Source organism: Trichinella spiralis, assembly GCF_000181795.1.
Source record: "Trichinella spiralis strain ISS 195 chromosome Unknown Scfld5, whole genome shotgun sequence".
Lineage (NCBI taxonomy): Eukaryota > Metazoa > Nematoda > Enoplea > Trichinellida > Trichinellidae > Trichinella > Trichinella spiralis.
In genome coordinates, this window is record NW_003526944.1 from 4,102,094 (window position 1) to 4,122,674 (window position 20,581).

The 20,581-nt window shown below is 35.3% G+C and overlaps 6 protein-coding genes across 6 annotated transcripts; 5 read left to right on the plus strand and 1 right to left on the minus strand.

The window, feature by feature from the left end:
• Nucleotides 1–282: 282 nt before the first annotated feature.
• Tsp_08411 (putative GRAM domain protein) lies at nucleotides 283–4,081 on the plus strand. Its single transcript, XM_003375369.1, is given in 12 exon segments — nucleotides 283–383; nucleotides 607–738; nucleotides 811–1,024; nucleotides 1,085–1,169; nucleotides 1,257–1,360; nucleotides 1,439–1,517; nucleotides 1,683–1,771; nucleotides 2,408–2,512; nucleotides 2,716–2,850; nucleotides 3,023–3,674; nucleotides 3,693–3,814; nucleotides 3,875–4,081. The coding sequence occupies 12 exon segments, from the start codon at nucleotides 283–285 to the stop codon at nucleotides 4,079–4,081; spliced, it is 2,025 nt and encodes a 674-aa protein (XP_003375417.1).
• Nucleotides 4,082–4,180: 99 nt separating this feature from the next.
• On the plus strand, nucleotides 4,181–4,962 carry Tsp_08412 (conserved hypothetical protein). Its single transcript, XM_003375370.1, has 5 exons — nucleotides 4,181–4,184; nucleotides 4,249–4,371; nucleotides 4,436–4,499; nucleotides 4,569–4,709; nucleotides 4,773–4,962. Exons 1-5 carry the CDS (start codon nucleotides 4,181–4,183, stop codon nucleotides 4,960–4,962), a joined length of 522 nt encoding a protein of 173 aa, XP_003375418.1.
• Nucleotides 4,963–5,644: 682 nt separating this feature from the next.
• Tsp_08413 (hypothetical protein) lies at nucleotides 5,645–6,837 on the plus strand. Its single transcript, XM_003375371.1, has 2 exons — nucleotides 5,645–5,947; nucleotides 6,580–6,837. Exons 1-2 carry the CDS (start codon nucleotides 5,645–5,647, stop codon nucleotides 6,835–6,837), a joined length of 561 nt encoding a protein of 186 aa, XP_003375419.1.
• A 6,167-nt stretch (nucleotides 6,838–13,004) lies between these two features.
• Nucleotides 13,005–14,348, minus strand: Tsp_08414 (putative microcin B17-processing protein McbB). Its single transcript, XM_003375372.1, has 3 exons — nucleotides 14,327–14,348; nucleotides 13,136–13,323; nucleotides 13,005–13,100 (listed from the first exon to the last, which is right to left on the minus strand). The coding sequence occupies exons 1-3, from the start codon at nucleotides 14,346–14,348 to the stop codon at nucleotides 13,005–13,007; spliced, it is 306 nt and encodes a 101-aa protein (XP_003375420.1).
• Nucleotides 14,349–16,022: 1,674 nt separating this feature from the next.
• On the plus strand, nucleotides 16,023–17,530 carry Tsp_08415 (conserved hypothetical protein). Its single transcript, XM_003375373.1, has 3 exons — nucleotides 16,023–16,063; nucleotides 16,413–16,546; nucleotides 17,085–17,530. Exons 1-3 carry the CDS (start codon nucleotides 16,023–16,025, stop codon nucleotides 17,528–17,530), a joined length of 621 nt encoding a protein of 206 aa, XP_003375421.1.
• Nucleotides 17,531–19,856: 2,326 nt separating this feature from the next.
• Nucleotides 19,857–20,576, plus strand: Tsp_08416a (conserved hypothetical protein; the record flags this gene model as incomplete). Its single annotated transcript, XM_003375374.1, has 3 exons — nucleotides 19,857–19,942; nucleotides 19,995–20,038; nucleotides 20,414–20,576. Coding segments are annotated over exons 1-3 (293 nt in total), but the record flags the coding sequence as incomplete, so codon positions are not given.
• Between the last annotated feature and the right edge of the window lie 5 nt (nucleotides 20,577–20,581).

Genomic DNA, 20,581 nt, shown 5'->3' on the forward strand with positions numbered 1-20,581 from the left:
AATTATTAATTGCTTTTTCGTTTTTTTTCTCATATCTGTGCGTAGGTGTAAGTAGAATAATGATATTATTATTATTATTATTTTTGTCGCTAGGTCGAAGTGATATTGATTCGGTTTATTTTTATATGTGTGTGTGTGTGCATGTATGCAGAAGGGCAAGAAGGGGGGGAGGGGGAGGGGGTTACATAAAAGTAAATATTGCATCGCTATTTGATTGCTTGTTCGACGACGGTGCTGATAGGTGTTAGCCTATGGGCAATTTAGCCGTTCGTTGTTCGACAAATGGTGAGTGCAATTTTGCAACGAGTCGATTTTGCTAAGCTTCTCTTCTTCAACATTGTTGTTCACAGCAGACCGACTCCGTGTAGATTCATGCTTTTCAAGTCAGCTGTTCACGGCTGCATTCATTCTTTAGCTAACTTTTAGTTTTCAGCCTTTTATTATTTATTTTTTCTTTCACTCGATATTATATCCAACACGCTGAAGAGAGCTGCGAGTGAAAATGAATAATTTTTGAAATTTATTACATTTTTACAAATTCATTCATTCATTTATCCTAGTAGGTCGAAGTTATTTATATTATATTTTATTTTATTTTATTTATAGCAAAACAGCAACTGACAGTAGTGATCAAGCTTGTTCAACTTTTGCAATGGCTCGCACTGGACAGTTTCCTGCAATCGCCTGTGCATGCCAGTCGGTTTCTTCGACAAATTTAGATGCCACGATCAAAGACAGGTAGATGCAGTGTTTTTTTTGTTTTGTTGCTAATTTCATTTTAATATTTCGTTTGCTTGTCTTCCATTTCAGGAGATTTTTCTCGGGCACGTTTCTTTCTTCTTCTGACACGATGGAGAAGAGCTCGAAAAGCAGCTCCACACCGTCTGCTGGCAGACGTTCCAGGCAGCGCAGGACGGCGGAGAAGAAGAATTCCGTTGGCGGCAGTGTTGGTCAGTTGTCATTGTTAGCATCCACGGCCGATGGCCGCAAACGCAAATCCAAAGCTGGCACGCAACTGAAAAATGTAAGTGATTATGCAAATGTGCATATCAATGTTGTTGTTGTTTATCAATTTTTTTTGCAGCTTCTGGCACCAACATACAAAACGAGATGCGAAGAATTCAGGAGAGTATTCAAAGAACCTGCAGAAAATGAAAAACTTGTAATCGGTATTCTTTCAAGCAAACTTAAATTGTTAATTATTTTTTGTGAAATTATTATTAATATGTTTTTCTTTTTTTTCAACTTATTTTAAGATTATTCGTGCGCCTACCAGAAAGAGATTTTATTGCATGGAAGAATGTATCTTTCGCAGAATTGGCTATGCTTCTATTCGAACATATTCAAATGGGAAACACAGGTACAGACGGTGGAAATTATTTTTTTTCTCTCTTTGATTCACTCTTCTCAGTGAATATTATTTTTTCTGTGGTTTAAGGTAACTATCCGGTACAAAGACATTGTCGCCGTAACCAAAGAGAGAACTGCGAAAATAATTCCCAACGCTATTTATGTAAGTTTTTTGTTTTCTTTTCAAACGCTTTAATTAAACATTTCAAATTATGAAGTTATGATTATTGCAGTTTATTTTTCTGGAAGGGTTTGAAAGAATTTTTTTTCTGAAAGAGGGAAACAAGTATGATCATTTTGCATTATAATTGATTATTATTTATTATTATTAGTGTTGCATCCATCATTACATTATTTATTACATGCGAAAATGTTCAATTTGAATGGCAAATTCAGAATATTCTTTACGCAAGAGAAAATTGTTTTAAAAAGTCCATAAATGTGCAATATCTTTAAGTATATTTTGAAAAAAATTTTTGTTTTTGATAGATAACTTTGTTCAGTTTGAGAATTAGTTTATTTATGGTAAAAATTGTTATTTATAAATTTGAATTTTTTTTGTTCATTTTATTCTTCATTTATACATTTGCAGTACTTCTTGTAGTTGTAATGATTTCGAGCAGATTTTAATGTTGTTTGTCAGAATGTTGGGCTGGTGTGCAAGTAAACGCACTGTTGAATAATTAATCATTTTCAAATGTGGTGTGATGTGTAGTTGTGTTTGTGTATGATTTGGAAATTCGCAAACAAGCAGCGGCGGCTTGCTATTCGCTTTCAACTTCACTTATATAAATAAGCCTATTCATTTTCCAATGCCGTAAAATGCAACAACCAATTCATTATTATTATTATTATTTTTATTACTGTTATCATTTTCCCATATCGGACCATTTTGAAATTATTTACTTACACCTAATAGACGATGCGCAACGCTTTTTCGATTGATTGAATATAGCGTCGCTTAATTTGATTTAAATATGAGCAAAAATTAATTTTCAATATTCTTTCCTCATCTTTTCCTCATTTCAGTGAAGGTTTTTATTCTTTTGTTTTTCAGGTAGTTACGAATACAAATGAAAAACTGTTTTTTACCTCTTTTTCTGCTCGAGATAAAACATTCATGATGCTGTTTCGACTTTGGCAGTACGCTCTGCTTGATCAAGTGAGTAATTGAAACAATCTAATAATAATAATAATAATAATAATTGTTATTAATATTTGCATTCTTCGAAATAAAAAAAACGATATATAATTATTCTTTGTTGCTTACCTTTCATTTTTTTGCTTTGGTATTATTGCACAAAATTCCCTTTGCTTGTGCATTGCTTTTTGCTTTTTGGATGGACGAGATGATATTTCATTTAGGTTGTTTATCCTGGTGATATGTGGTCATGGGCACAACATGGATACGACGAGGCGGACCTCAGTGAATCAGAAGTAGAAGAAGAAGCGGCAGTGGCCTACGAAGAGCTCGGAGCAACTTACGGCGCAGAGATGGTGGTGAGTAGTAGCTTCTAAAACAATGATAGTAATAAGCGTGCTTTAATTATTTTTACGTATTTACTTTCCCATTGCTTGCTTTTTCAACGCTTGCCGGTGTGTTGTTGAATTATAATAAAAATATTGTTGCAATTTGCTGATGTGGTGATGGTTGTAATTTGTTCACAATTAGGATTCGAATGTTGGAGTCGAAATAGCCTCTTCTGAACAGATACGATTTCGTAATTGTCGACAGAAAGGTTCCGGATCGACGATTCGCTCACAACCACCACCACCATCGTCACATCTGAGCTTGACCAACAAGCCGGCGTTGGCGGTCGGCGACGGTGGTGAAAAGCCGCTGCGAACCGTGAAAAGCAACGGTGCAACCGGTGCCACAACTGCTACTGGGATTAGCAGCGGCAACATCAGCAGCAGCAGTAGCAGCAGCAGCAGCAACAGCAGCGGCAGAAACGGTGGCCCTGGTCTGGCACCGAAAGGAACCAAGGACCGTCTGCATGGCAAATGTCGATCGTTGGTCGATTTCCACGGCTTGACCATGGCCGCCGCGGTGCCGGACTCGTCGTCGCCGGCGCCGGCGCGGTTCACTTCCAACGATTTGTCGGAAAACGACAACGACGACTTAGACGACGACGACGACGAAGAAGAAGCTTGCTGCCCCTGCACCACGCACAGGGGCCGAGAATTGTTGAACACGGTCTGTCCGTTGTCGGTTGACCAGCTATTTCTGTGGCTGTTCACCGATTCGGAATTTTTCCGACAGCTTCACCACGTGCGCAAAAGCAAAAGTGAGCAATTAATTATTAAAATAATAGACGACCGTGGTAAGTAGTGGATTTCAGATATGATTTTGAGCGATTGGAAAATCGATCGAACTACAAAAGCCAAACTCAGGCAAATCAGCTATTCAGTGGCGGTGAATCATGCGCTGGCGCCGAAATCTTGCGAAGTGGTCGAAAAGCAGGTTTGACCAATTGGCAATTTTTTATATGTAAATTTTCAATGTCATCTTCGAAACTACCAGGAATGCACGGAAGTCAGTAGAGCGGGAAAAGTGTACGTGATCAAAGTGGAAGTGCAGAATTTCGGCATCCCCTACAGTGACGCATTCCAAGTCGATTTGACTTACTGTTTAACCAAAGTGGCGGAAAATCAGTGCCGGTTGCGTGTCAATGCTCAGGTTGTCTATCGTAAAAGTTGTTGGGGAATTGTCAAAAGTGAGAAGAAGTAACTTTTCTTTTTTTAAATTCAATTTTTCAACCCCCATCTTCATTTGTCAGGTATTATTGAAAAAAATGCCATGGTCAATATGCTTATTCATTTTTCTGAAATGGGTAAATTTGATCGATTGTGTGTTGTTTATTGTTAATATTAATATTATTTATTGCTTATTTGCAGGGAAACTTTTGAAATTGGAATGCCATCGCCTTGGTCTCACTAGCGCTCTGCCTTCGGATCATTCAGTTGAATCAAATTCGGAAAATAAATTGCACATCCTCTCTGAAGAAGTTGAAGCTCAAGGTGGGACAGATTTTAATTGTACAAATATGATGATGATGATTTTGTGATTTTTCGCCTGTTTCAGATCAAGAATCTGAAAAATCATCTCGAGCCAAACTTGAGCATTATGCCGTGATAATAATTGCACTGTTAGTCGTAATATTTGACATTTCTGTTCTTTCATTTAAAAAGGGAAATTTTTTTTCATTTCATTTCAGATTGTGCATTCTAATACTGTTATGCTTGTGGATGCTGTTTCGGCAGAGAACTGAATATGCAGAAACATTCCACGAACAACAACGAGCTGAGTGCAGTTTTGAGAAAATGATTTCCGAGTTTCGTCATCTTGTGATGCAAGAGTAAATAATATATATTAATCATAATTAATAATTTCAAATCATTTTCTGATTTCGCCCTTTCAGATCGCTCATACTGCAAACAATAGTCAATTCTTCTTCTGTTCAACAGCAACTTTTGCGAAACTTGCACCAGTGGAATGAAGCTTTGCAACTGGCTGTGTCGATGCTGCAAAGTGCAAAATTGACCAATGCCGAAAACATAATATCATCGTTAACAGTTGACAAATTCAACGCAACAACATTGTTCACGTGAGGAACTGATTTGATGACAACTGGAGTTAAAAATCATCATCATCATCATCATCATCATATTAATTTGCTGCTTTGCTCTTTTTTGCCTTTGCAAAGTTGCTGAATGGGTAAACGTTTTTTTACAATTTATTTTTATCCACCCGTGCTTATTATTATCGATGAAAGCCGTCGCTGTTGCCATATTTTCTTTTTCAGCATCTATATTTACATTGTGGTCTTACAGTTGAAATTTTGGAAGTAAAAAACAAATTTTTTCTCCCCTTTAACCGAAATAATATTTTCCCATTTTTCGTCATTTGCCTCCCAACTGAACTGACACACCGAATGCAAAACAACAACGCACAAAAAAAGATTGAATTTAATTAATTTAAAAAGAAGAAAACTAATAATAAAATTCGAATATGAAAATCTGCCTGCCAATGCTGTTGCTACTGCTTGATTTTATTTAAACTCGCTTTTTAGGAGATTTACAAGTTTGTGGAGGCGTGTGCCAAAGGGTTAAATCATTGGTGCACCAACAGCTTGCAATAGGTCCACCTCGTTTTTCGCAAATTCCTCTTTTATAACCGTTGCAGTGGCACTGACGTTCACAACATTTCGCACTCGAACACAAATCGGCTGAACAGAGAAATTTTGAACAAACTGTTGAAACGAATCTTCACACAAATACGCGTAAAATAAGAATGGCAAATGCATCATTACTACTGGTGGATACGTTTCAAGTTGAAAGGAAAAAAGTTTCATCAAAAACTGTCAAACTTACGTCCACAAGAATCGACCGCGGCTGCTGCTGCTACTCGGACAAAATTGTGATACTTGCTGACGAGGAGAAGACAAAAAGCAGCGATAAAAATGCAAAGATTCAGTCGAACAGTCATGGCTGTTTTGCTTGGAAGCGAGAAACAGCTAGCGTGTACAGCTCGTTTGCACAATTTTGTTGTGAAATAATCAAGTTAACAATTTCAAGCTACACGGGCTTGCTCAGAGTGCGCTGTCGTCAAATTTAGAAACAACTACGTCAATAACACCTACTGTAACTCACCAAGTTGTACTTGAAAATCAATCAAGTAAGAAAGTATGACAGTGAAGCATTTGCACAACAGTAATTTAAAAAGATATTGAATTACAATATCTTTAATTTCAAGTAAAGGAAAAGTTTTTTTTCAACCAATAATTCTTTGCTTTGCTATTCTTCAATAATAATATGAAAGAACTGCGATGAAAGTTGCGGCATATGTAACAGTTGCCCTGGCCTGACCTGTCTGACTTGTTTGTTTTATTCCAGTTTCGGCCGGAGAATATGCGAAGCCGCGGACGTGATATCCTTACGGGACCACCGTTGCATTGATTTTACCGTAAGAAGCACGTTTGCACCTGCTCATCAACATGGGGTTACGGTAGGAAGGATAAACGTGGATACCATTAATGTTGTTGGTGGCTGTACGCTGGTGGTCGGCCTTGGTGTGGTTTATAAATTGTAAAAATGTCTTGATTGCAAGAGAATGGCGATTACTATGCGCCTACGTTAACAAAGGCAGTCTGCTGATCTCTGTGGACAGCGACTACAGTGAAGTGATGCAATCATTTTTATTCGGCAGTGGAATTGTTAACGATCCAGCATGTACTACACAGCCAGTTCGGCAGTCCAGATTCGGCTAGCAGTCGGCGGTCCGCGGATCCACTACTTCGGGCGTGTTCGTCTGAAGTCGTCCTATACCGTATATATCAAGCGAGTCTTGCGTCCAAACTCAGCCACTTCCTGGATGTACAACTTAATCGACTGGTTGCAGCCACGTTGGCGCAGACTACGCTGTCGGCGACGGGAAGTTTTTCTGGGAGAATAATCAAAGGACAGCGAAGTCAGACTGCACATTGATACGAACTGCACCCTATCATCACCAAGGCAGCCACTAAGAAGAGCGCTTCGGCTGTACCCTGCTCAACACTCTGTAAATGTACCCTGTATATACATATATATGTATATATATATGTATGTATATATCTGTGTGTTTATATATTGTTCTTGTCTTTTTCTTGTCTTGAGTAATAAACACCGAACCTATCACGATGGTGCGATGTAACCCTGCGCTCAAAGGCGCTACACAAGTAATGAACTGTCTGTAAATGCATATCTGAAGAAGGAAGAAGAAAGGAAGGAATTGCGGAAGATGCTACTATTCCGAAGATTGGTTTGATCATTAATGTAGATCAGCGTTTCCACACGTCCGGACAAAGCATTTCCAGTGAGCTTATTGATTTAGTTCATTGATAACTATGGAAAACAACAGCGAATAGCATCAACGAGAGCACTCCGCTATCTGAAAAGGACCACAAATTATGGATTCCATTTTGACAAGATTGAACACACCATCAGTGGATTTTTCCTGTGATCGCAGATCATACACGGGTTATGTTTTGATACTTTGGAACTCAACAATCAGTTGAAAGTGGAAGGAATTAAGGGCTGTGTCACCGTCAAGTACAGAAGCAGAGTACCTGGTGTTATCAGAGTTTTCTAAAGAGACAATGCACCTCAAGTGAGAATCATCGAGGAAATTATTAGGTATAAGCAAGATGATGATATGGCACAACGACAATCAAATCGCTCTTAAATTCGCAAACAACTCGGTATATCATGTGGGAATGAGTTATTCGACGCCATTTTATGGTACTTAAACCGCACAAAGCAACGATGTTGAATTGCGATATATGACAGCAGAACAAATGGCCGCGGATATTTTAACGAAAAGCTGGTTCAAAATGGAACGTGCAATTTATCTCTCAGAAATAATAGGTATTGAAAATAGCTTACACAAAAACACACAGAGACAACAATGTAGGGAATTGTCTGTCAAGTATTGGAATATGTACTGCAAGTCAAGTATTGTGCAAGTATTGGAATATGTTGTCGACCTTTTGTTAGGATTAGAGTGTTGAACATTGTTAAGCCAAAATTTAAGCTTACAAGGCACTAGAAAAGCACATCCTTTAGCGTGTATATAAATAATCTATTCAGCTCGTGCGCTGGCTAGTTTCCACTGACTATCCCTCTGCGCTTGTGCTGTCTTGAGCTATGTGTTCGCTAATTTACGAAACATTAACCTTGCAATATTTCAGATCAAAAGCATATTCAGCGTTCAGCTGCCACTAACATTCAGGTGAGCAAGTGCAGTTCAACAAAAGGCGGCAATTCGGCTTGTAACAAAATTAATAACAAATCCATAAACAGTTATACATAAACATTCATTAAAATCATAATAACCCAACAGAAATGGAAAGGTATTTAGATTAACGAAGAACCATAATTTCCTGTTAAGCATTAATGACTCAAAAGGGAATTGTTCTACATTCTACATACAATACTTTATTGAATTTCAGTGAAATCGTAATAACTTTTAGCAGGTAGTAGAGTTTACCATAATGTTTCTATACCATTACGCTATAACGGAGCAAAAACGAATTTACATCATAAAAGGCAAGGTCATATTATTGTATTTCCTTGAACTTGACCTACTTTTCAAAATGCCATCTTCATAGTTATGCATACTCTTCATAGTAATATGTGTGAAGAACATCAGTCAAGAAGTGCGATAAAGCCTCCTCTTCAATATCATCGATAGTTAAAAGGTAAGTCATTTTTACAGTTGTATACTAACGATGTTTCTATGTATTACTGCAAACGACATGTTAATTGCAAATTAATGTATTTCAGTTTCGCGCTGACTAACCTTCAGATCAGCTTTACTGCCTGCATATATAATAATTTTTGTATGATCAACTATCCATACTAAAGAACGACTTGTTGCGTTACGTAGGAACTTAGTAGAATCTCATTTTAGAAAAAAGGATTTATGTAAGAAATATGACGTTGCAATAAATGTTAAATAAATGAAATTGTAAATTTCATTGTACGCTAATTCTAAATCATTATCACTGACTGCAGTAGCTCAAATAAAACGCCTGAAATTCATGCAGCTTGTATTATGTAAATAGCAATCAAGTATAAATTCCATGTTCTCCATGTACTTCTGTTACTACAAAGAGCATCCTTATTGCGGAAACCACTGACAGCGTCAAAGTACATTTTAATTAAATACACTTCTATGCGAGACTATCAATCGCATACATTTTTTTGTCATTACCATCAACATCCAAATTTAGTTGATCATTTACAGCAAAATGTCGAGAACTACACTACTAAGAATTGTGTGACGAATGTGGGGATGGATTTTGCTTTTCCTTTGATTCATCAAGGCAGTTGTTTGAAACATTTTCGTACAGAAATCAAAATTTCATGGATTCAATAGGCTTTGCAGTATTGGGAGGAGGGGGGGGGGTAAAAAATGTTGTTTCGCAATATTTGCATTCTCCTCCCAACGTCGATACATATAAATAGATTTAATTGTTTTGCAACGCTCATGGAATACAATCTTGAGCTTGTGGAATAAACAGTTTCTAAAGTTAGAGCATTGCCTAAGTTAATGCACAGTGAAATATTTGGCTAGCAAATTTTACATTTATAGAAGAGAGAAAGTAAATATTGAGTCAGAATTGTATTCTTTTTTCATTATATTATCTAATTCTCATTTGCGAAGCGTAATGAAGCGAAGGAATAAAGTTGGAAAAAATTTGAAATTTTAAGCATGCTATAACGGATAAATGAAAGTCAGAAACGAATTTTACATCAATAGGCGATGGGCTATTCTGAACTCATCCGCGTCCCATTTTCCCCAAACTCGTCTTCTTTTCCTGATTGGCTGTACGCTGATAGGTTGCACACGATTGATCGGTAATTTGCTAATGAATTCTACTATTTTATTAGCTAATCATCATGATAAGTGATTGGGTGAATAAATTTGCCATTTGATTAGCTATTAAGCTTTGATCAAGGATTGGGTGATTGTTGTTTATCAACTCTTTTCCAAATATGGGTTCATTACCATTAAAATACCTTATATGGACATAGAGAAACATTTACTATTTTTTAAAACAGCTTTTTAAGATATGGTGTTAGCCATCTTTTATTGCATTAAAGAAATTATAACAACAACAAAGTTAATATGCTTAAAACTAATGTTTAACTTCTATACATTTGCATATTCTTTGTGTACATTGTTAAGAACAGCATTCAAATAGGTGTCTTGCAATATTTGAATAGGGCTTTAAATAAGTGGTTATCTTAGTCAATAACATTAATCATTCTTCAGTTTTACATTTCATTGTTCACATAATAAAATAGCATTTGCAGTCTTGAATTTTCTATTAATTTCTGTTAATTGCACCGTTCCGGTTGATTTGTCTAGCTCAGTTAGCTTTATGCCCAGCAGCATTTTACTTCCTGCTTCATAGTGTATTTTTCGCTTACTCCAGTATTAGTAATAATGGAATCCATTTCCGCGTCTATTTTCTGTTCATTGCCGTTCAGTCCAGAAAGCCGTATTCATCACAATTTCAGCAGGCAAATTTCGGATGATGATATCTGATGTTGTTTCGCTGCCATTACACACAAATGTTGCACAAATGCTGACAGCAAACAATGGGATGTCCACTGCAGAGTGTATTTGAAGCAGCTTTAAGCGATTTTATGCTTGGTGCTGTTCATCGCTTTCTTTCTGCTTTCGAGGTGCTTCACTTTTACTTATCCATCTGACTTTAAAAATACTGTTCAAAAGAAATGTCAGCCAACGGTTGCTTTCACCCATTATATAAATTACCTTCGTAGCTAACAATTAAATAAGATTTATGCCTAAGGTTCTTTTTTGTTTGATAGATATTGTTCTGATGAAGGCTAGCTGGGAGCTATTCAAGTACAAAGAAGAAATGTAAAATTGATAAACTGTCTACAGCTGCAGTTTCAGCTAAAACTAGGAGTGGTAATTTCTGAAATATTTTGTCATTTCATCTGTAGCGTTGTCTGAAAATACTTCTGGTTCGTAAAAAGGCGATTATATCGAATAGCAGAAAAGTTTCTGTGAAAACAGTCTGTTGATCAGCATAGATGTGAAGAAGTAAAATGCAAAAGCAAACTTACAAGAATAAAATTAAGTAATAAGATTATCTTTTGTTAACAGTGAAATGTAAAACGCAAAAGCTTTTTAAAAGCATCATTTGCAAAGTCTAAAAGCAAATATACATAATTCCACGTCATAACTAAAAGCTTTTTCTTTATAAAATGGTAAATGATTTTTTTTATGTCCATATAAGGTAATTTAATGGTAATGCACCCCATATTTGGAAAATCGTTGATAAGCAACAGTTACCCAATCCTCGATCACATCTAAATAGCTAATCAAATGGCACAGTTATTCACCCAATCACTTATCATGATGATTAGCTAATACAATAGCAGAAGTCATTAGCCAATTACCGATCAATCGTGTGCAACCTATCAGAGTACAGCCAATCACAACAATGAAGTCGAATTTTCGAGTGCGCCTACCTTAATGCATGGGAAGGTTACCCACCTAAAACTTCCTCAAAGCGAATCTAGGATGCGTGATATTCAGCAAACGCACTATTCTTAGCATTTGAGAAATGTATGCATTCAAGCTGAGTTGCCTTGTGCAATATATTGCTTTCTTGTACAATCCATTTTCATCATTTTCAGCGTGTTTTGATGAATTTGTTGAATGTTGTTTCAGAAGAAGCTGAAATGGAAATAATTCGTTCAACGTACTTAGTTTCTGTTGATTTATCTTTTTGTAATGCTTAACTGTGTTGAATTTTCAACGTTATTTATATTCAACATTTATTAATACCTGAAGGTCATAACGTACGCTTTGCATACTTAAATTTGTTAATAAAACAATTTTTTATGGAATACGATGCTGTTCTTGACTTTTTCTATAGAATTAGCTTCTGATTGATACTACACTTGCCAGTCTTTGAATTCATTTTCGGTTTTCAACTGTAGCTGAATTCCACATGTAAAAATGTGCTTTTAATGCAGTCGATTGCGATAAGAATTGTATAAAATAGTAATGAAAGTAAAGAAATTAACAATAATTGACCGCAAATAAATGTCCCCATCAATGGTATTGTTCCCAGTCAATTGAGATATTCACTATAAAGCTCAGTAAAAGGAATGGAATGTTGGCAGCAAAGTGCAGCGAATTAATTATTCAGTGCATTTGCAATAATTGCATGCGGTACGTCGTAGGATAAATATCCATCAATTTATAATAATACGCAATCGTTGACTTTTTGAGAAATTTGATGAAACAACTAATTTCCAAATTTGACATTTATAGACGGTACAAATGGAATATTGCATCAAAATTATTACATTCCTGACTATTCATTTTGACTAATTCCCATTTGAGAAGGAAAATGAATCAAAGAAATTACGTCTAAAAATTTTAAGTTTTAAGGATGCTGTACGCGATAATAAAATTTCAGGAACAAATTTTATTTGAATGAGATTATTTTTTTTGCTGAAATATTTATACATTTTTTAGAAAATTTTCATTCTGTGGCTTTTCTGGCATATTTATTTCTTCTGTATATTTCATTTCACTTTTCATTTCACAGAGGATAGTTGCCCATCTGCAACTTCGTCGAAACGGAACTAGGGTGCGTGATTTTCAATATGCTTAACATTTTTGACATATTAGTAAAGTAAAGTATTCAAAATGAGTAGCGTGATGCAATATTTTACATGTTTTATTAATCTAATTTTCTCTCTTTTACATTCCTGAAGGGCAACAGGTGTTCAAATCAGCACTCAAAAATAAATAGATCTGCACTGTGTAATATTACATAAAGGTTAAATCCGAAGTTAATAACTTTTATAATTAGTAAATTTTTCGATTGCAATGACGTCATTACGCTGTTAGTGCTAAAAGTGCAGTGATTTCACCAAAGGCAATGTCATATTCTAATTCTTTGGAATTGTCCTTGAACAAATTTAAAGAATCTCATACTCATGTATATTTAGTTTATTAATGTGTAGTGCAAGAGTCAAGTAGCGCGTTCAGCTCTTCTCCTCAGTACCATCTTCAGCTAAAAAGTAAGTGATGCTTCATTCCTGAGCTTCTGTTATGTTCATATATCACTGACATCAAACAACCTGTTAATCACAAGTGGAGTGTGAACAATATAGTTCAAGATGAATGTACTGAGTAATCCATGAGAAAATACCTGAATAATTGGTGAACCCTGCCAGTGTTTAATACATTATCCAACATTTTGTCCAATAGTTTATCCACGTTACCAGTAACAATACTCTGCAGCCTCATTAAACTCCCCAACTCATCTTCTTTCTCATTGTGAGTTTCTGTGACAGTATTAGTAATGGTCAAGTAATTTGTGGAGCTCTTTCTCCGGTTTCCAACGTAGCTGATGCTTATTTTGTATCGTCGAACTTTAATTTTTTGACTTTAAATTTATTTTATCTTAGCGTACCGTGCAACATTTAAACAAATGTTGCCCCCTCAATTTCTGAATAAATGGCCTATAACGTCTAGGTTTTGATATTTTTTTAAAATTTAACTGTGATGAAGGATGTTATGTAAGTTAAACATTTTCCATATTAAAACATGATATTCCCCAAAACTGACCACTTTTGTACAATATTTCCTGGCTTTTGGAAATGCAAGTTTCCTTCATTTCTGGTCAATTCCAATTGTTGTCAAAATTATTGCTTCAAAATGGATCGCAATGCCAATGAGGTGTGGTACATTCTTTCATTTTTAATTACATTATTATTTTCCTTTCAATAAAAGTAAATAAATTCATGAAACTGTTGTTAATATACTTGATTGTTTTAATGGTATGCATTTTAAGTGTCTCTTGCGTTTGCTAAGCAATCAATTCGTATCGTGGAATGCCGATTATCGTCATTTTTACTTTTAATCTTCATTAATGCCTAACATGTGTCTATGTAAAGTTAGATATCTTTTATTGAATGTTTCAGTGCTCGTGTTGCGGATGGACTTTTAATGTTCATAGATGGACATTCTATGACAAAATGCATAGAATTCACTTGAACAGTTTTAGAAATTCCCTGAGAACAGTCTTCCTCTAAAAGGTAGGCATTAGAGAAACGGTCCAGAATAATTAAAATGCCTTTTGCCTCGGGTCCTTACGCTCTTACTACACCAAAGACAATGTGATATGCTATTTAGATTGCAGACTTACTCTTGGACAACTTTTGAGAATGTGTTCTCTATGCATTATATTAATGTGATAGCCATCAGTCAAGCAGCGTTTTAAATTCTACTTGTTTAAGGCATTTGTGATTCAAAAATTACTTATGCTTCATATTTGAGCTCCCGTTCCATGCGATTATGTCATATAAAAGCTTTTAGTTATAACCTGGAAATGTGTATATTTGTTTTCAGACTCTGCAAATGGGGTGGTTTTACTCTCGTAAGTTTTCTTTTGCATTTTATTTCTTCACATCTATGCTAATCAACAGACTGTTTTCACAGAAACTTTTCTGCTATTCGATATAAGCGCTTCAGAACTAAGCAAATGCATAGTATAGAAATTTCCATTTTACAACAACAACAAAATAGAATTTACGGTTTTGTTTTTTTACAAATTAAATATTTTTATTATTCAATTGTATTATTCTACAAAAATATAGAAGTAACAAATGATGAGCCTAAAGAAGAGATTACTGAACAAAGAGATGTTAAACGTGTTTATCTAAGTCATTCTTTCTTTTCATAATTTAACATGTAATGATTTTTTACGATGGCAACAGAGCAAAAAAATAATTTTCTTTGCTTTCATTTTTGTTTGGTAAAATCATTTCGAAATGCAACAGATTTTTTTTGACCTGGAATGTTCAACATGTGGTTGTCATCGTAATACAACAATTGCAACTTGAATGTTTAATCAACCCTGTAGTCGGTTTTACTTTAGATATTGAAAAACAAATTTAATACAGTATACACAAAATGTATAATCACAAATTTCTATTTTAAACAAAATTCCAGATTTTATTTTTTATTTAAATGATACATAAGAAGAAAAACAATAACTCTTGTGAACAGGAACGAAAGAAACATTGAAGAGAATGAAGATAAAATTCCCATCCAAACTTGAAATATTTTCAGAGAACAGAAAATCAAAAAATATGTCGATGCTAACATTCAGCAATCACCACTCCTAGTTTTAGCTGAAAACTGCAGTTGTAGACAATTTATCAATTGTGGATTTTCCCATTGTACTTGAATAGCCTTTAGCTGCTGCTCAGAAGAATTTCTGATAAACGGAAAAGCATCTTATGCATAAATCTCATATAATTAATTAAAGTTGATTAGTATGATTAATAAATTAATCATGCCAGTTAAAACGTAATTTATCTGATGAGCGAAACAACTGTTGGCTGACATTTCTTTTTAACCGTATTTTTAAACTCGGATGGATAAATAAAAGTGAAGCACTTCGAAAGCAGAAAGAAAGCGATGAACAGCACCAAGCATAAAATCGCTTAAAGCTGCTTCAAATACACTCTGCAGTGGACATCGCATTGTTTGCTGTCAGCATTTGTGCAACATTTGTGTGTAATGGCAGCGAAACAACATCAGATATCATCATCCGAAATTTCCCTGCTGAAATTGTGATGGATACGGCTTTGTGGACTGGACGGCAATGAACAGAAAATAGACGCGGAAATGGATTCCATTATTACTAATACTGGAGTAAGCGAAAAGTACACTATGAAGCAGGAAGTAAAATGCTGCTGGGCATAAAGCTAACTGAGCTAGACAAATCAACCGGAACGGTGCAATTAATAGAAATTAATAGAAAATTCAAGTCTGCAAATGCTATTTTATTATGTGAACAATGAAATGTAAAACTGAAGAATGATTAATGTTATTGACTAAGATAACCACTTATTTAAAGCCCTATTCAAATATTGCAAGACATCTACTTAAATGCTGCTCTTAACAACATACACAAAAAATATGCAAATGTAAAGAAGTTAAACATTAGATTTAAGCATATTAACTTTGTTATTGTTATAATTCCTTTAACGCAACAAAAGATAGCTAACAATATATCTTAAAAAGCTGTTTTAAAAAATAGTAAATGCTTCTCTATGTCCATATGAGGTATTTTAATGGTAATGAACCCATATTTGGAAAAGGGTTGGTAAACAACAATCACCCAATCCTTGATCAAAGCTTAATAGCTAATCAAATGGCAAAATTATTCACCCAATCACTTATCATGATGATTAGCTAATAAAATAGTAGAATTCATTAGCAAATTACCGATCAATCGTGTGCAACCTATCAGCGTACAGCCAATCACAAAAAGGGGGCGGAATTTGGGGAAAATGGGACGCGGATGAGTTCAGAATAGCCCATTATTAGATAAGCAAATATGCGATAGCCATGTTACGAAGAGTAATCGTAAACGAATAGCAGTGCATGATAATAATATCACATTCATGCGATTTGTCTTTGAATTTCTAATTTATAATTACTTTTCCAGAGTAGGAAGTGTTGGAAATGCATACATTGGTCTGACAGAAGAAGAAAGACAACATGAAAGTAGAAGACATTGTTTTCGATGTATTTCACTGATTTTGAAATTTTGGAAGTTTATACTAATACGTAACATTCAAGGTGAAAAATTCAGAATCAGAAATAAATAATGGTATATATGCAGTAGCGTTGACAGGGGGAACGACTTCTCACGAACCCTCCCCCATTCGGAAAATGTTATGCAACTCTCACCAATGCGAAAAGCCTCTTTCATTGACACCGTGTCACAGTGGTGTATGGTTGTGCTATTCAGAAATAATGGATAATTTGTCGTTCACCAAAAACTTAAATGTTGCCAGATTTCTGCGATCGATGACACTACAAGACATGGATGTCGTCCAAACGAAGCAGTCATATTCGCGTATTCATTCTTATATGAACACCATGGCAATACATTACAACACCATGGTCAAGTAGGAGCACTGCAATCAATGCGTTCTCAAGCACACCATGAAGGTGGCCGGTTTAATGTTGTCATTTTGTCTCAGTAGTTGAAGTTACAAAAAGGGCCTACAAAAAGTTACTGTTTGAGCTTGACAATTACTAAGTCTTCTTGTTCAAAGTCAAGTACTAAGTTCTGGCCATTCGCAGTGGCGCGAAAAGTCGGTTTTGTTTTCAGGTGCTCCTTTGAAAAGAGCTACAGCTTTTATAACATTCACAGAGAAGCTGATTGCGGAAGGTAGACTCAAGAACCAAAAATATGGCCACCTTGACATGCTTTGTAGAACGAGATGGGTCGAGCAGCAAAATGCGATTTTGACGTTTTTCAGTCTTTACTGGCTTTTGGTGGAGGGTTTGCAGCATATGGTTGCGTGGAAAGACCGCAGCGCTGCCTTTAAAGCAGAGCAATTACGAGTTTCAGTATGTCGAGGCATTTTTGTTATTTCGTTGGCGGTTCTTAAAAAAGGGCTTTCTTTAACTTTGCTGCTTCCAAAAATTCTTCAGGCTTCTTGCTTTGATCTGTTGCAATGTTGTGATAAGTTGAATTCTGGAAGTGGCGGACTAAATTCGGGGAGTGTTTTTGTGAGATTTGGAATTCAGCGAAAACGCTGTATGGTGATTTAATACCCCCTTCTCGAAATATATTCAAGCAGATGAACAGATCGAACATTCGAAATAAAAACTCGTCGACTGACGGTGTGGACACCTTTATGCAGAACGTTATTCAGTACTTCTACTAGTAATTTATTGAACACTTCAATAATGCTATGCGATTAAGTGCCCTCATACCTCAATTTTGATCAGTATGATAAGTCCATTAAAAAATTCCATGGTCACCTATTAAAAATATATCGACGACTAAAGTAAGGTACTTAAGTGTGAAATTACACTCTGGAGGTAAAAATGGGAAAGCGTACTTCTTTAAGATTGCCAATCAGTGCGCTTGATGCTCTAGCATTGTACCCAAAAGTTATTACTTGAACGTGTCCTTACCCCTACAGATTTTCGACCAGCGACCGCAGAACGAAGCTATACTGCACAGATAAGTCTTGAAAATTATTTCCTGACTACCATGACAGACGAACGACTGAGCGAACTAATGCGTACCTACTTTTCTACTAACTTCTAACTTTTTCATTCAAATAGACCGCGTAATATTCAAATTCAGTTTCATTTGGGATCGAAACCTGTCGTTCATTTGAAATGAAATTGAAATAATAAATTTTCAAGTTATTCTATCACATGATTGAGATTATAATTTTGTTTAAATGAAAAAACGGTACTATTTTGTTCATCGAAGACTGTCGTGTAAAATAACGCGTAAATGATAAATCTCGTGTATAAATAGGGAAGCGATGGAAGGAAGGTGCACTGGTGGGGGCTACTGAAAATTGTATCTGCTAATCAAGTTGACCTTCTTGTTGGGTTGACGCGGGAAAGTGAAGCTTGGCAGAAAATCATCGAACGTCTCCTTGTGCTCAAACCAGCACAAAAGGCAAAAAAACACAGACAGTATTAAAATCCGGAATTCAGGCATGAATTATAAAGCTGTAAATTAAAAGTATATGTGAATCTGCAGCTATTAATCTTACTGTTGGCAGCCGGTACAGGCTGCGCCACAGCTTCAATGTTGTCAGTGAAATAAAGACAAGTCTCATTTAATGACGTAATTCTTACAGATAATTTTATCTTACATGAGGACAGAATACAAAGAATAGAAAGAAATTAAAGTAGAGAAAATAAAGAAAAGTAAAAAATTCTTTTACTATAAAAATAATAAATATTAAAAATACAAATATTAAATAAAAATAAAAACAAACTTCAAAAATAAAATCAGGAAAAATAATTAATAAAGAAAATACAGTACTATACATTATTTACCAAATTATTGATAAGAAGGTTAACAAGTAATACACAAATGAGAGAAAAGCAAACCTTGTATCCCTAGTTATTATTTCATTTCATTGATGTTCGATTAATGGTGGCAGTGCGTAGCGAAGGTGCTAGTGCAATCTGCATTCAGGTGAAAATTTATTAATGAAACTTATTTTCCTGATATTTTTCCATTAATGCATGTATATTTAAGTATATTAGCATTTTTCATTTTGAAGATGCGTAAAACTTAAAATATTTTTAGAGAATAATTCTCAATTACATACAGTTAAACGATGAAGTTCTTGAAAAAATCCACATTTCAATACACTATTTTCCTTATTCATCTAAATTTAACTACACAAGACGATAAAGTTTTCAATTTTCAGTTGTTCATGGCTTTTAATTTCATTTTGAACTGAGCAGGTCGAATACCACTAAGCGCATAGTGCTTTCTATTATGCAGGACAGAAAAATACCGTTTTCATACAGAAATTATTCATTTTTATTATCAATCTACATTGTTTTTGAAGCTTTACATCATGAAAACATTAGATAAATCAAACTTTTTATCTAGTGAATTTTGCTTCTCAAGGGGCGCAACCAGCGTGCAAACTCATTGTTTATATTATGTTGAGATTCTGTTCTTATTCATCTCTGTGTAGCATATCCAACTTACCTAAGCCGACTTATACGGCTGAGTGCGCAGTGTCTGACTTTTATGCAAATACGTTCTGTTTTGAAAACTGCCTTCATATTAGCAGTGCGCCACTTAAATTAACACTGTTGACTAACAGCATCGTTGAGCGGCATCTGCACAATTTACTTTTGCGTTAAGTACAGAGTAAGATATGCTTTTAGATATTGAAGAATGTTATCTTTTCAAACATAGGCCTTGTCTAGTTTGAATGCAAATTTGAGTACAATTTAAATTTGTTTGCTTTTGAGCTTATGCGTGGCCTGAATAATGTTTGTTCAACGAAATGAAAAATACGTTTTATACTTGTTAATCAATAGAAATGAACTTTATGTAAATTTTCCTGAGGCTACTATTAGTTGCTCTAGAAATTCATTTCAAATGATTGTAGGCGAACGAGGTGCGGCGAATGAACAATGGCGCTTTCAATGCAATGACAGACGAAGAAGACCACTAAAAACGGCTTTGTTTTTTATTTATTATAACATTATTTCATTAAATTAATTCTTCTACATTTAGATACAGAAGAATAGAAGATAAAAGAAGACATCCCAAAGACAAGGGTAAGTTTGGTAAGTATAATTTGATGAGTTAGACTAATTAGTTAAAGTTCACTGAGAAGTTCTTGAGTCTGTAATCTATATAAACTCGAGCTGTAAGTTATCGAGCATGATTGTTTGTTAATTAGAGTAATTGGATGTAGATCATGAGTATTATTATAATTAATTTGAGTGGCTTTCCGCATTTGAACGTTTTCATGTCCCATGCCTTTCGAGTTGAGTTTAGGGTTCATTTGCGGAAAGAGAAATGATTGAATAATTTGTCGATCATTTCAAAGGACATTTTTGAGCATAGTGAGTTTGCAGCACTGCTATAGTTTGAGTATTAGAATAAGTAAATGCTTGAGAATAGCAGTGCAAGGATAGGAGGAATGTGAGATAGGGTGGTGTGCAGGAGTTCGACGGGTTACACTGCACGACGCGACCATAACCGTATCAATGATCAAAGTCCATATTTTCAAAGCTCACCTCTTCCTCTCCCGGTTGCGGTACCAGAGGCCTGCCGCCTTGCTCGGATCCCAGCAATGGGATCTCAAGCCAGGTTTT